This window comes from Pleuronectes platessa, chromosome 3 (genome assembly GCF_947347685.1).
Source record: "Pleuronectes platessa chromosome 3, fPlePla1.1, whole genome shotgun sequence".
Taxonomy (NCBI): Eukaryota; Metazoa; Chordata; class Actinopteri; order Pleuronectiformes; family Pleuronectidae; genus Pleuronectes; species Pleuronectes platessa.
In genome coordinates, this window is record NC_070628.1 from 26,636,574 (window position 1) to 26,651,266 (window position 14,693).

Here is a 14,693-nt window from a genome sequence, read left to right on the forward strand (position 1 = left end):
TTCACTACTCTGCCGGCTTTTCCTTTCCTTCTTCTTATCAGATGACTGAGTGTGTATGGTAATCCAATCCAATTTTGCCATAATCTCAATCAGCCAGTCACGTTGTTGCTGTTCATTTTAAATCTGTTCATCTGCTGTCATTTCAGCGTTTTACTGCAACCCTCCTCCTCCTCCCCAGTTACCTCCACTTTCCTTATTCCGTGTCCACTCATCTCATTCAGATCATTATTTAGATCCCTTCAACCACCACCAGTGACTCTATCTCTAACCTTAATGACATCCCAAGGGGTCTAATGGACTCTCGTTTATATCACTTTCATCTCTTTCTGTGCACGGAAATGCATTTGGCTCACTTTCCAGTTGCAGTCTCTCCTGATTGAAATGTCCTTATGCTCTGACATTGTACCAGCCCCACAAGCCATGAATAATGGTACAAATCAAAATTGTAGTAAGTTCTTGAGATGTCAGCTGATTGGATTATGAACGCCAAATGGGAGGGTTAATGTGAGTAGTTTACCTGATTAAACTACATTTTGTCACATACACCGTCTCAACTTTTGTATCACGTTGCCTTGATGGAGTCTCACAATTTTGTATCTGTAATGAGGGACATAGCCTGTGGGAAGGAGCAGCACGGTAAATAAGTGGTGGATTTCTGTCATTTGTGGAGCTTAAGAGGACATCCTAAAAAAGAATACTTAAATGATGGGACCGGAGAAGCAGTGCTGTAATATCCTAATGATGTTTAGATGAAGATGCTGCCTCAGAGACATTTGTACAACAACTGATTTGTCAGATAATGATTTGTGATGTTTGTCAGATTTGGCAGCAAACACACAGGCTCAGTTTGCTCTGTGTGTGAAGTCAGCATCAAGGCACTTAATATTAATCTCAGACTTCAGACGAACGTGTTCGGTGATCAAGGACGTTCCTGCTCAGCTTTGAGAAGCTGACAAATTGCAAACGCTGTGTGGAATATTGTTAAATGTGGAACCTCTCCCTCTTTTTCACTTCTTTTTTCCCTGTCTCCCCCACCACCTGTGTTCCTCCTCTCCTCTTCCACAGGCCGACTGTCGCTCCAGAGAATACCTACGCATACACTTCTCACCTGCAGACACAGAAATCAAAGAATGAGGTAAGTGACAAAGTCTTCATCATGCACGTCTGTGTTCTCACTTTCCTGTGCGCACATTCACACGTGCAACTTTTGCGTGTGTTACCTTGGCGCATGGTGAGAGGAGTAATTTATACAGTCTTAAAATAGGATTAAAAGCCACAGCAGTGAGTCACTGAAGAATTCCCCCTAATCCTACAGTAAACCCAGGTTGTTAAAAAGCCAAAACAGTCTCATCTACTTTGCTGTATAAATTAAACAAATTAGGTGTCGAGGAGGATAAATGCTGGTGTCATCAGAAAACTGTTAAATGTACACAAGAAGAATGCTCAATTTGCACAAGATAAGATTAAACCTGTGAAATTAAACATATACTATATGTAACCATTCTTTATATAAAATGTCCAAAAACAATTACACCTATGTTATACGTTTTGATGACTTCTGTATATACATCCAAATTATTCCCTCCTTCAAACCCAAGGAAATCCTGAACTTTATTTAAGGGAACAAGCCATTTACTATTGGTTGCCATTTAATGCATTACATTTACTCTTGGCTCCGTCTCTACAATAACTTTGACGTATGACAAACTAAAAACACACAGTGGTCACTCATAATGGATCATGGTAAATGATCTGTATTAAAGAGCTTTTCTTGATGACCACTCATAGAGCTTTACAGTACAGTTTTTGCCTTTCACCCATTCACACACAGATTCTTACAGTGCATCTATCACTTTTCTCTATGGTATTGTGGGGTAGTTTACTTTGGATGGGGAAGATGGGGATCAAACCACCGACCCTCTGGTTAGAGGACGACAACTCTAACAATGATCCACAGCCCCATCCTGATGATTTATTGTTCTTTCTACCATAACATGACTAAAACTTTTGTTGTGTTGGCGCCCATCGTTTCATGTCCTCTGTCAGCAGGGAGGTCAAAGGTCATGTAAAAACAACCATTCAGCTGCTGGAGTCTTACTGTTGTTTTAAGAGTGGGGCTGTAACCCTGGCTTCCTGTTCGGTGACAGTGTACAACTCTATTCTGCAGCACGAGAGGTGGAAAGTTCGGGAGTTTAATCTCCTCCGACAGGTTCTCTGCATTTTGGGAGGGGTGTGCATGGGGCAGAGGTGAGGCAAGGACGCTCGAGGTTAGGCAGAGATGCAAAGGCAGAGAGAGAGAAGCAGCGACGAGGAGAGAAACACGGCTTTGATCCTGTGACTCTCATCTGAAATAACAGGCAGCGCCGCTCGGTTCGGCCCAGCCTTCTCATTACCGATCAAAGCTGAGGACCGTTAGCACGACTCAGATACTTCGAAAACCAAATCATCATTCACCCCTTAGTATTTTCAAACATGCACAGATTGAACATTGGGGATCCAGATGCAGCGCCTCATGTTCACTCACACTCATATGTTTATATGTGCACTCACACTTGTTCACACGAGGATGTGTGCACACTCCCATCCCTCAGCGAGCCCCAGTGGGAAGCATAATGGGGTGTCCACGTTGATCCGCTCAGCAGCTCCCTGATGTGGTGAATCCTCTGAGTGCACTGCTCGCTTTGATCAGCCTCTCCACAAAGAGACTGAGACAGGAAGAGAGGCTTTGTGCTGAGTAGGCAGGGCTGCAGCAGGTTCCTCCAGGCCCTAACCCAGCACTACCCTCTCACTCACTCACTCCCTCACTCAACAGGCTGCACACACGTTGGATCAGACGTCCTGTACAGTAGCAACAGAAGCATGTGGGCTATACATGTGATCCTGTGATTTCTCATACTAGTGCAGTGCCTGCTCTAAACCGGCCGTCCACCCATTCACACACACATGCATAAAGTGCAGCACTGTGCCAGCTGAGATTGCTGGACCATCAATGTTCTGTTTGAATTTATATTTGTTACTTGATGAAGAATAAAAAATGCTGAAAAGCAACTGTTATATCTCTGGCTCTGTTTGGGAGACCCCAGTGGCATCATCTATTGCCACAAAAAAGTTGTGCTCATCCTACCTGGTTTATCTGCAAGTAAGATTTCATAGTCAATGTTTTTTTAATGAAAGTGAGTTTTTGAATTTTTTATTAAGTGGGTGGTTTTATGAAATTCAAGGGCGTAGGTTATTGTGCTTAATTTCTTGACTTGTAACTATTGAAACTTAAGGAACCCTGCAGTAAATCATTATACTTTTGTTCATGAAATTAAAAAAAAATTTAAAAATGTAATTCAAGGTGGAGGCAAAAATGTAAACACTTATTATTTTTTGGGAGTGATCTCCAGTCACGTTCACTGCAGCGATTTTACACACATAAACAAACTGTATGCAAACTAAAGTCGGACTTGATGATACACACACAGTGTTAACAGTTCACAGTCTGAAGACATTATTTAAAAACTATTAATGACTCAGCTCTTTAACTCCGCTGTTTAATGGAATGGTAATGGGATTTTTATGCTGTTTTATATCTTTTTCAATTTAGGGTTCATATGGCGAGCACGACTCACCCTGTTGTTTAGTGATAAAGTGGATCCAGAATCTGGCTTCAGTTCCCCACCTCACGTCTGCATCATCTTTTTACCATCTACAAAATGTCCGTATGCATGGGTCAGAGTTACAACAAGTCTGTTTTTATCCCAACGTTTACGTGATAAGAGGCAAACGCATTTTTCAGACCCCTGTTTTGTGCCTACGCAACAGTTATAAATGAGGCCACCTTGCCGTAGAATTACAAACGATGAGGATGCTATCAACAGTGCTTCTGCTTGTTGCTCATAATTGTGATAATCAATGAGTCGTTACATGAATGCAGTAAAATCCCTGGGCACGATTTTAGATACTTTCCAATCATTAGTTATTCTCAGCTAATCAGAGCGTTTTTTTCCGTCTGTCACTGTATATATATTTTTCACGCAGGTCCATATTCACTTCCAGATGAAATGCTTCTCAACTTTTTCTTTTATTAAGGCTTTGTGTGATGTGTGGCCTTGACGGACGCTTGTCTCTGAATGCTTTTTAGTTTTCATGTATTGTTGTGATGGTGATGTTTTTAGAGATGTTCAAGCCTCCAGCACCCGAAGAAAATGAGTTTGTTACAAAAGGAGTGAAATGATTTTTAAGGGAGGATATTGTGGAGTTGCCTCATTACATTCCTGACGGGGTTTGGAAAATAGCTTTGCAAGGAGAAACAGTTTTCTATGAAAACTGTGTGATCTTTGTTTTCTTTGTAAATCATTGAAATGTTTCTTAAAATCCATCAAATGTCTTTTGCTTTGGAGTTTCCTCCTGAGCTCTCTATATGCTACCAGTTAATGATTGTTGACGTGTCAATACACAAATTGTTGTGTCTCTTCAAGGTGTCTTTAATGAAGTCCCTGTTTTGGAAACATTCTCCTCCAAGACATGGGTTAGGGTCTTCCCAGTTTTCCCCTGCACACAGGCCCTGGGGGTCGAGCTGACTGTGGTTCCGTGTCCCAGGGAGGCAGATTCTCTGTCTCTGTCAAAGAGAGAGGAGAAAGACATGAAAGATGGAGCAGCAGGCGAGGAGATGAAGAGATCCGAACAGAGGATGGAATCAACAGGGGTGCGGAGGGAGGAAGGGAACGAGCAACGAGCATGGAAAAATCAATGCCTGTGAGAGAGAGAAAAAGAGGAGTGAAGACATCAGTGGCTAGTGACAGAGTGATATGCTGGTCGTTCCTGGATTTAATAGCTGCAAAAGTCATTTTGCTGTAAAGAATAAATAAATTTCAGATTACCCATTAAAAAGCAAAGAAATCATTTGAATCAACAGATTAAATTTAATACCAGAATATAAACGCAATATTAAGTTGTTTATCAACAAAGTATTTTGAACAGAAATTGTCATTTCTTCTCTTTTGTATTTTAAAAGAACTATTTGTGGTATCCATATGTTGCTGGGACCTTTGACCACTGAAATGAAATCACTTTATCCAAGTTTAGTCCAAGCGACAACTGATCAAATGTCGAAGAAATTATCTTTAGCCGTCTTGAGATATCACATCCAAGAAACCGGAAACAAGTTAAAATTAAGATTAAGATTAGTTCTTTGAGGCCACCTTGACCTTTGACCACCGAAATCTGATTAATCAGTCTGTCCAAGTGAACATGTGTACCAAATCCTTATCAGGCCATTTAGTCAAAGTGAGTTTTGCCAGATGTAAGGAAATTCGTTGGTTAGTCAATAACATTCACAGGAACATGAGGTCAGGTCAAGTTCAAGTGAATCTTTGTGCCAAATGTGGTTTGCGTCAAGGCGTTCCGGAGTTATCACATTCACATGATACAAAATGTGCTTTGAGAAGTCACAGGGTCCTTGACCTCTGATTTCGACCTCCGAATTCTATTAGATCATCCTAGAGTCCAAATGAATGTTTGTGCAACATGTAATGACATTTTCTTTGGGAATTCCTGATTTAACGAGACCAAAGCAACGCAAGGTCTTGTGACCTTGACCTTTTTACCTTTGACCAGAAACATTTTATCACTTCATCTTTGAGTCTAAGTTAATGTTTGTACTAAATTTGAAGACATTCCCTCAAGGTTATTTTAAGATATCACAGATTTGACCTTTGACCAGCAAAATCAAATCACCATAAAAAGGCTTAAAGGCATAAAAAAAAGAAGTGCAGGATGTGATCTTATATAAGATCCTCACATTAACTTAAATTCTCCCTTTCTTAACAATTATCAGTGTCTGTGAGTTGTCTTCGTGGTTTATTGTGGCAGATCTTTAAATCCCATATTAACAGTTATCTCAAACCATCAAGTAACCATCCAGTGTCAACTATGGGGATTGTATTAATTCAATTCATGCTGTAGTACAAACTTGACTGCCCTTTTCAAAAACATTTCTAAAATGTCATGGAACGTGTTGTGGAGGCACTCGGCCCAAGGCGGCTCTCATTAAAAAGTAATAGTGGTACAAGGACATTGCTTGTTGCTGTAGGATCTACTCAGCCTCAGTATTAACTGATGGACTGAGGTGCAATCAGTGTTTCTTCCCCTTCCTCTGTCTCATTCTTCCACCTCAGAGACACCATATCCAGTGTCAGCCTGACATTTATAAATACCATCACCTCACCTCGAGATGGACCGATTCGGATGAACCTGTTAAGGTTGAATTATCTCCTTATCGGGCCGCCATGTGTGAAGGTGTGTGCACATGTGTTTTTGTCACAGGTCATGTCGGTTTAGACTTTTGGTTGGTCAGACAGGAAAAAGGTTAATGTCTCCAGTTTGATTCCCACTAAATCTGACAGGTGTCAGGAGTTTTCTTAAGACTCTAATGGAAATCTGTGTCAATTGACCTTCTAATTCCCCAAATGTCTGTCTGTTTTGACACGTTTTGGAACGTTCCATATTATTAAACTTAGAATAAACCAGGACCAGGGCTCTGTTGCAGTCAGTGGGGGAGGGATGTCTTTCATACCAAATCATTTAGATAATTCCATTATTTGTATTTCAACAGACTTTTATAAAGAAGCTCTGTGCACAACATCCAGCAGACAGACAATACAAAGTAACAGTATATTGGAGCTTTAACACAAGGCAAGAGAACTGTCTGAGGAACAGGGCGGGTTTATATCCATTTGAATCGGGATACTGTGGGTGTTCACAGGTAACCTTTGCTGCACAGTGACACTTGTGGCTGGAAGTGTCGAGTCCGATGATGCTAAAAGTTAAAATGTGGTTCAACATCAGCCCAGTAAGAGTCATAAAGTTAGAGATCTCACTCAGCAGGGTTATACCCATACTAGACAAAGTAAGCCTGTAGCAGTAATACCCCTGAGTGTGATGAATTAAGCAAAGGGTCCATTTTATGACACCCCATGCATATAAAGCAGAGGGGTAGTGATCAGCATGGCTGTCTGTCTGTAATCACTTAGTTTCAGAAATGTTCAGTTCTGGTGATCAGGCAGTAACGTTTAGCCTTTTGATCGTTAATTGAAAATTAGATTTTTTTTCCATGACAATTAATTTAACTTGCGAAAATTGAGAGGAAGCTTTTAACTCTGCTGTTTCTCCAATAGAGCAGAAAGATTAATTAATCTTAATCTTTCCACATTCACTGGAAGACATTGAAAAGTCCTTATAAGGATAGCTTCACAATCCTGCGTGTGTGTGTTTGTGTGTGTGTGTTTGTGTGTGTTTGTGTGTGTTTGTGTGTGTGTGTGTGTGTGTCCTGAAGGACTACAGTCTTTTGCAGTGTGTACCAGGTGGTCGCCCCAGACTGACCCAGTCCGTGAAGTAAACAGCTCTGATGCCAACTCTGCTTCTAAGGGACGACAAATAAAACATGTTAAGGTGACTCAGGGGCACAAAGCTTTAATGATATTTTTTTGTCCTCTCGGTCTGTCCCCAGCCCTCTGTTCTTTCTCTCTTGTTTTTTCGCTCTCATGCAGACACACTAAGTGAATTCAGGAAATAAATTGTGAAATATGATATGAGAGATTCCTTCTATCTTCTAGTGCATTCACACTGACCTTTGCATTTTTCGTTTGTTTTTTACTACTAAAGAATAACGTTATTTACTGAGTTCTGGGAACAAGACAACAGAATAAAAGCAACACAAAGTTCTGGTTAGCCAGAATCACTTGGAAACAAAAGGCATGTATAAATGTGTGTGTGTTTGTGTGTGTGTGTGTGTGTGTGTGTGTGTGTGTGTGTGTGTGTGTGTGTGTGTGTGTGTGTGTGTGTGTGTGTGTGTGTGTGTGTGTGTGTGTGTGTGTGTGTGTGTGTGTGTGTGTGTGTGTGTGTGTGTGTGTGAGAGAGAGAGAGAGAGAGAGTTTGGTCACCTGTCTGTTTTCTGCATGCAGCAAGAAACACAGAACAATACTGCTTTAAACAAGATTCTAAACAAAGACAAGTTGGACAGGGTGTTAGATGCGTTTTCGCCCTCTCCTCCTCATCCTCCCTCATCTTCCACTGTTCAATAGTTGTTGAAATTAAGGCTACGTTTATGATTGAGACATTCTCCTCCACTTTACAGCCCCCCAGAGTGTTTCTTCTATTTTTGTCCATTTTACTCGTGTTGGTCCTTGTTTCACCAACCCCACCTATTGTTTCCTCACTCGTTATGGTTTTACTGGCTAAGCTCCACAGCGATTTATGTGTTTATACTGTATCTGTATCTATATTTGTGTGTTTATGCAATGATAGATAGGAGGGATGAGATAAATTGCGAAAAAAGTTCAGAAAGTGTTATTGTGCAGGGGCTTGTGCGTGTGTGTGTGTGTGTGTGTGTGTGTGTGTGTGTGTGTGTGTGTGTGTGTGTGTGTGTGTGTGTGTGTGTGTGTGTCTGTGTGTGTCTGTATGTGTGTGCGTGTTAACATGCTGATTCAGGGGGTAGGGAGCAGAGATGACAGGGAGGGAGATAAATCAAGAAATGGTTTGAAAGTTAAAGGGTGGGTGAGAGCAAGAGGAGGAGATGCAGATATGGCCTCATTGGACTGTGACAGAGTTTCATTCAGTTTTTATTGGTATTCTTTCATCTGTTTCCATGCCAACAGAGATACAAATTGCATAGGAATAAGACAAAGGTAAAAAGTGCACATTGCACATTTATAGAGCACACCTTTGAAGACTGCCTGAGTGGAGGAAGGTTGTGAAGGGGATGATGTGGAGGGAGTTGCAGGGGGAGAAAAGCAGCTGCGTGATGTGGAGACCTGCAGAGAAAAGACTATTCCCTCTTCCCTCCCCTCCCCCTTCCTCCTCCTCTCTTTATCCATCCTCCCTGCTGTCTGTCTGATGCAGCGGAGGAGAAACCGCATCCATTTCATCATGCCCGGCCTCACAACGAAAAACCTTCAGTGTCGCGTTAAGCGCCGCCTCGCCTCTCTCTGCCAGAACGCCACCAAGCGCTGCTCAAGTGTTGATGAATTGCCACCACCTGCCTCATTTTTCACCACTGCCACCTCGTCATCAAACACACTGACACAAAACCCTGTGCACTCCTCAGCGATAACAAGAACAATCGCTGAGCCCCAGGAATGAGAGATGGGAAGACAGAGGGAAAGGGCAAATGAGCGGGGGATATGTGGATGGGGTCTGGGGAGGGGGCAGAAAACGAGCTGTAGCAAACATCTCTCCATTTGGTTTCTGATCGACAGGGAGGGGCGCAGTTTGCCAATGACAACAAACAAATTTCTAAAGAGCATACTTTTATTTGAGTTAAACACAAGCACTGTTAAATTGTTCGCATTGTCACTTGGCTGTTCTGAATCCCCGCCACCTACCCTAATTGCTTCAGGAGGATTCGGAGAAGCACTGAGTCAGTGTGTTAGAAAAATCCCTTTCGCTGCTCAGCAGCTGTGAATCTTAACAGTGTCACTGCATCAGGATGCACACAAACAATTAAGTTACCCACCAACCCCCTGTCGTAACATAACACTGTCTATTACAGCAGCTGCATGACTGTAAATCACAGCCTGAGCCGGTTGACTTGTGGAGGGTGAGCCGCGCCACAGACTGATGCAGCAAACTGCTGCGTTCAGAGACGCTACCGCAGAAGAACGGACCGGAGGCCGGGGAGAGACACATTCAGACGATTGAATCAATAGAATATTCACTTGTCTGTTTCTCATTGCACTCGTTATGCTTTGACCTTTTCCTGTGACTGTGTGTACTCCTGGTAGATGATGTTAGTGAGTGGTCTGGAGCTTTACACATTGAACTGTGTGGAAAGAGCTTGTTTGTGTGTTTAGTAGTAAACGCATGAAGGCAGGAGCATTTTTACTTCATATGTTTCGACCAGCTTGTGCACATTTTCAAGCTGAATCGAACAAAACCAAGGGATAAATAAGATGGAAGATTGCAAAGTCTTTACGCCTGGCTGAGATGGAAGATGAGATAACAGATTTTTCAAAAAACACCTTGGCGTTTCGGTCCATGCTTCTGCTTCCTGCACCGCAGACACATCCTTCATGTCGTCCTGTCACTCACTGTTACCTGCCTTCACTCGTACAGAGAGTGCTGACTGTGAAGAATCAAATACAAACACAGGTCAGCTGTGTCTGTAAAATAGTAGCTGACAAGAACAACACGCAAAGTGACAAAATCATTACACCGAACACAAATGGATTGTCTTGATGAATCAGAGTTGGTTTTTGATGTCACTTCTTGAAAACGATTGTTAAAAGAAAAGTTTATAGAAATCCACCTTTGCTGACATTAAGCACGTACATGTAAACCTAACTAAAGAAAACATGAATATGAAAAAGTCGGTTTAATAGATTGTATGCACTGGTGGTACAATTATTGTTTTGAGTTTAAGGCTGTAAGTAAAGATTCTTATTTTCAAGCAATTAAAGGTTCTGTGCCTAGGATTTAGTGAGACCTAGTGGTGATGTTCGATATTACAACAAACCCATACCCTCCCTTTCATATGGTGGCATTGAGGTAAACTTTAAATAAGACCCTTACTGGAGATAGTGTTTGGTCTACATGCTCCTCATTATATGTAGATATAAAGGTTCAATATTAGCTAACTAAAATACAATGATTTTTACTTCCAGGTGATTACACACAACTGAAAACATAATTAGAATCATAAAATCTTTGCTCAAATATCCTGTACATTTGACGCACTGGTCCTTTAATTAGTAAATTACTGTCTTGATTTGCTTGTTTAAGATGAGGTCGTGAAATGAAAAGTGTTTTGTCTGTCACAGTCTAAATTCTAAAATCACTCAATCAATTTTAACGATAAACCAAGAATAATTCTAAGGAGCTTAATGACCTATTGTTAAAATGTAAGCCAATTATTTTTCTGACAGTCCACTAACTACTAAATCATTTACAGTTTATTTAATCTTCAGAAGGCTCATTTCCTGTAAAGAGTTCTGCATTATGAAGTACATTTAAAGCAATATTTAATCATTAGTTAAATAAATACAACGGCCCAGCTGATGTTTACTATGCAAATTGCAGTTTTCATGGACATAGATGATCTTTTATTTTTTTTAATGAAAGTTATTAAACGTCAGAGGTAAAAGACCTTGAACCTTGACCTCCAAAATCGAATCCGTTCATCCTTGAGTCCAAGTTAATATGTTTCCCTCAGACAGATGAAAGCATCATGCCTCTGGCCACTACTGTGGCAAGTACGGAGACAAAAAAATAAAATTTTCGGGGAAACTGGCTCCTGTGATTTTAAAGGTAATTTTCTTGCCACTGAAAGTCCTGCTCTGGCTGTGGACATAGTGTCTCCTGATATGATGTCATCAGGGTTATCTTGAAGGGTATTAAAGCTAGGGTTGTTATTCCAGGAAAAAATATAGAAAAAGCAGGCTACATTTTGAGAAAATGCAACTTATGAATACCACCCTCCTACTCACTGACTGACAACTGCTAGAAGCCGACGTTTCGGCGAGGCGCTTGCTAACTTGTGTCTTTCGTCTCTGGTTCATTGGTGTGCGCCTCCCCAGACATGGGCAGGGATCACAAAGGCAGTCATTTGGATAAAAAGTGTTTCAGATACAAATTAGCAACCCTTTAGTCATAGATTGTCTCTTAGTCCTTAAAGTGATCAAACACTGACAGAAAAGCTGTATTTTGAACTGAGTTTGATTCTTGAGGACATTTTAGAGCCAGGGGAGTTTTAATGAAACTTTACATCAAGTTTCATTACAGGAATTGTTGGATTCAAGATTCAGGAAGCTTGACTCATACATTTCAAATTTGTAATTTATTCATTTTCTCTCACTGTGTATCTTCAATACAAGCTTTTTAAAGCATTAAATCACATTTAAGTTTGTGGACAATTGTAATTGGTAACTTTGATTGGAGATTAAAAAGTTCTGTTGTTTCAATTCACCGTGGTCAAAAGAATCAGCTCATTGTAAATGTAAACTGAATCACATTCAAAGAAGAATAATGTGATTTCTCTTTTAACTTTACCACAGACAGCAGCCTCATTGCCTCGTTGTGTGTGTGTGGGGGGGGTGGGTGTGTGGTAGGGTGTGTGTGTGTTTGGGGGGGGGTGGGGGGGGTGTGAGAGAGAGAGAGAGATTGATAGATGAGTGGACCAACATCTCCTGGCACTTGAGTTAAAATGACAGGTGAGCTGCTGCAGTATCAGATAAATGTCCTTGTTTATCTCCAGTAGAAGCGCTGGCACGGAGCACACACATTCACTCACACATTCACAAACACACATTCATACACACACACTTACTCACACCAGGATCACATGAACATGCCTGTACGATCTACCTTTGGACACACTCACTTGTACAAGCCGTCCAGGTGTCTTGCCTTCCACTTCACCCCACGCACAAACTTTTCCCATGCCTCTGCTGTAAACCAGAAAATCAATTCGGCCTCTCTTTTTTCCCTGAGGCTTCTAAAGACAAATCAATTGAGGCCAATGTATTGTAATAAGGATGCGTCAGCCTTGGACGAGGCAGAGGAGATGCTGCGAACATCGGTTATTAGATTTTCCGGCAAGGGGAAGAGAGGCTCAGCAGACGGGGCCTCGGCTTTTGTTTTCATTGAGTGGCTGTTATGTGAAGTCCACCCCTGCTTAGCAACTCCATGGTCGCTGCCAGCGGGCTGCTGTGCTCCCCCATGTAAGGTTCTTCAGTCAGCAACAAGGCTCGACTTCGTCAGTATTGGGATTAACACTCTCAGAAGCCTTTCCCACTGACAGCAGCCTTTAGACTTTAATGAGATTCTCACCTGAACTCTGCTGTTTAGCAATGAACTGTGTGTTAAAGTATTCAGGAATCTTTACCACATGTCCAGTGGGACTTTATTGCCCTATTTACATTGGGTTTGCTGTTTCTTTGTGATTTTTTTCATAAAGATTTACAAGAAAAGGCATTTATCCGATACACACACATACACACACACACACACACACACACACACTCTCATACCCATGGAGACACCACTCAAGGAACTTTCCCATTCACCAATTCACACACACACAGCACTTTCTCTATCACATGTCTATCACGCTCCACCAGTAGGGGTAATTTGGAGTTCAGTATCTCGGCCAAGGGCACTTGACAAGCAGAATGGAGGAAATGGGATTGAACCTCAAACCATTGGTGAGTGGACGCACTACTTCCACACAAGAGCTACAAATTAAGAAAATAAATTTGTCGCAAAAGGACAGATCATATTTGATAACATATGAATACAAATGTGGTTAATCAAGGTATCACAAAAAAAGACATATTTTTATTGTAACCTGCTCAATGTTTTGGGTTACATCAATATCTTCCCATTGGCTGGTTCAGTCCACTAGGAAGTGTGTGTGAAGAAAGGAACATTTTAAATGATTCAGACATGTTGCATGTTGGCGTCTTCAAAATCAAGTTTACTCTCCCTTTATTGTTTTATTAATCAGCTTCTCCTTTAATTCAAAAGCTGTGAGAGTGTCGAGATCTCTAAAACCTGGAAAGTTTTATCGTTGGTTTAACTGAGCACACAGTTGAGTCTCATTGTGTATTGGCTCAGTTGTTTGCAGATGCTGATAAATATTAATAATCTGAGTGGGAGCGTTGGATAGACAGCGCTCAGAGCAACTCATCACCATGAACTCAGCCAAGCATCACTCAGTGAATGGACTGAATCTGTTCGTCTATTCCTCTAGTTTATTCTTCTATTCTCCTAAATAGTTACTTTTCTATTAGAGTTTTAAAAAACATCTCTGAATTCTGTTGACTAGTGACTTTCGATGACTCACAGGATCCTGATTGGTCCGAACCACTGTGGTCAAGCCACATGCAAATTTCTCAGAGCCTGGCAAGATGGATTCTCTGCTTTGCAAGGTTAATGAAAGTTATGCTGAATGAAAGATTGCATTGCAGAAGCAGGTGGAATAGAGGCTATAGCCCAGACGTGATGTCATGACATCCATCTGACTGTGTCTGCACAGCTATTATTTAAATCTGTCAGGCCGTAGCGACATTTGAGGACACTGAGCAGGTCATGGTTTTTTCGGGCTTTAGCAACAACGGTCAGGTTGACATTCCTCATTAATTCACAGGCGTATTCCAGTATTAGCCATATTTTGTAGTATTGATGAATGATATATATAAATAATTACATACAAATGTACATCAATTGTGTTATAGAGGAAGAAGTAGAAAGGGATTCAGTATGCCCTGGGGTTCCTTGCCAGAATTGTATTCCTGACTGTGCTGAAGGTTTAGAGTATATAAGGCTGAATGGGCATTAAAACAATATCAATAATCATCACAACATTAATTTCATCAATAGCAATATAACAAAAGTCCAATCCAATATATATGTATATAATGCTTCTGCATCGTGTAAGCACAGTGGGGAGACATAACACAGTATTGATGGACCTCAGATCTGTACATTTAGTTGCTTTTTATCAAATGTTTGTCGTTCTCTGCTCATAAACAAGACTTCAAAGCCACAACCTTCACTCAGGAGAAAAAAATATCAAAAAATAATGTGACATTTATTGTGATAATAACTGATATTTACTGATCTTTTTTGTTTGAAGTTTTGTAGTTTTATTTTTATATGATTTCTGACCATATCTCCAAGCACTACTTGAAAACATCACTTGTGACCTTGTTGGG

At 41.0% G+C, this 14,693-nt stretch overlaps 1 protein-coding gene across 5 annotated transcripts in view; it reads left to right on the forward strand.

Annotated features, from left to right (window-relative positions):
* LOC128437142 (endonuclease V) overlaps positions 1-14,693 on the forward strand; it is a 69,378-nt gene that overhangs the window by 39,525 nt on the left and 15,160 nt on the right. For 2 of the 5 annotated variants that reach the window (XM_053419175.1, XM_053419179.1), the window contains exon 8: positions 1,066-1,135. In XM_053419175.1, the coding sequence (XP_053275150.1) occupies positions 1,066-1,134 (69 nt within the window). In that variant the 3' untranslated portion in view covers position 1,135. The other 3 variants (XM_053419176.1, XM_053419178.1, XM_053419177.1) reach the window with 3 other exon arrangements.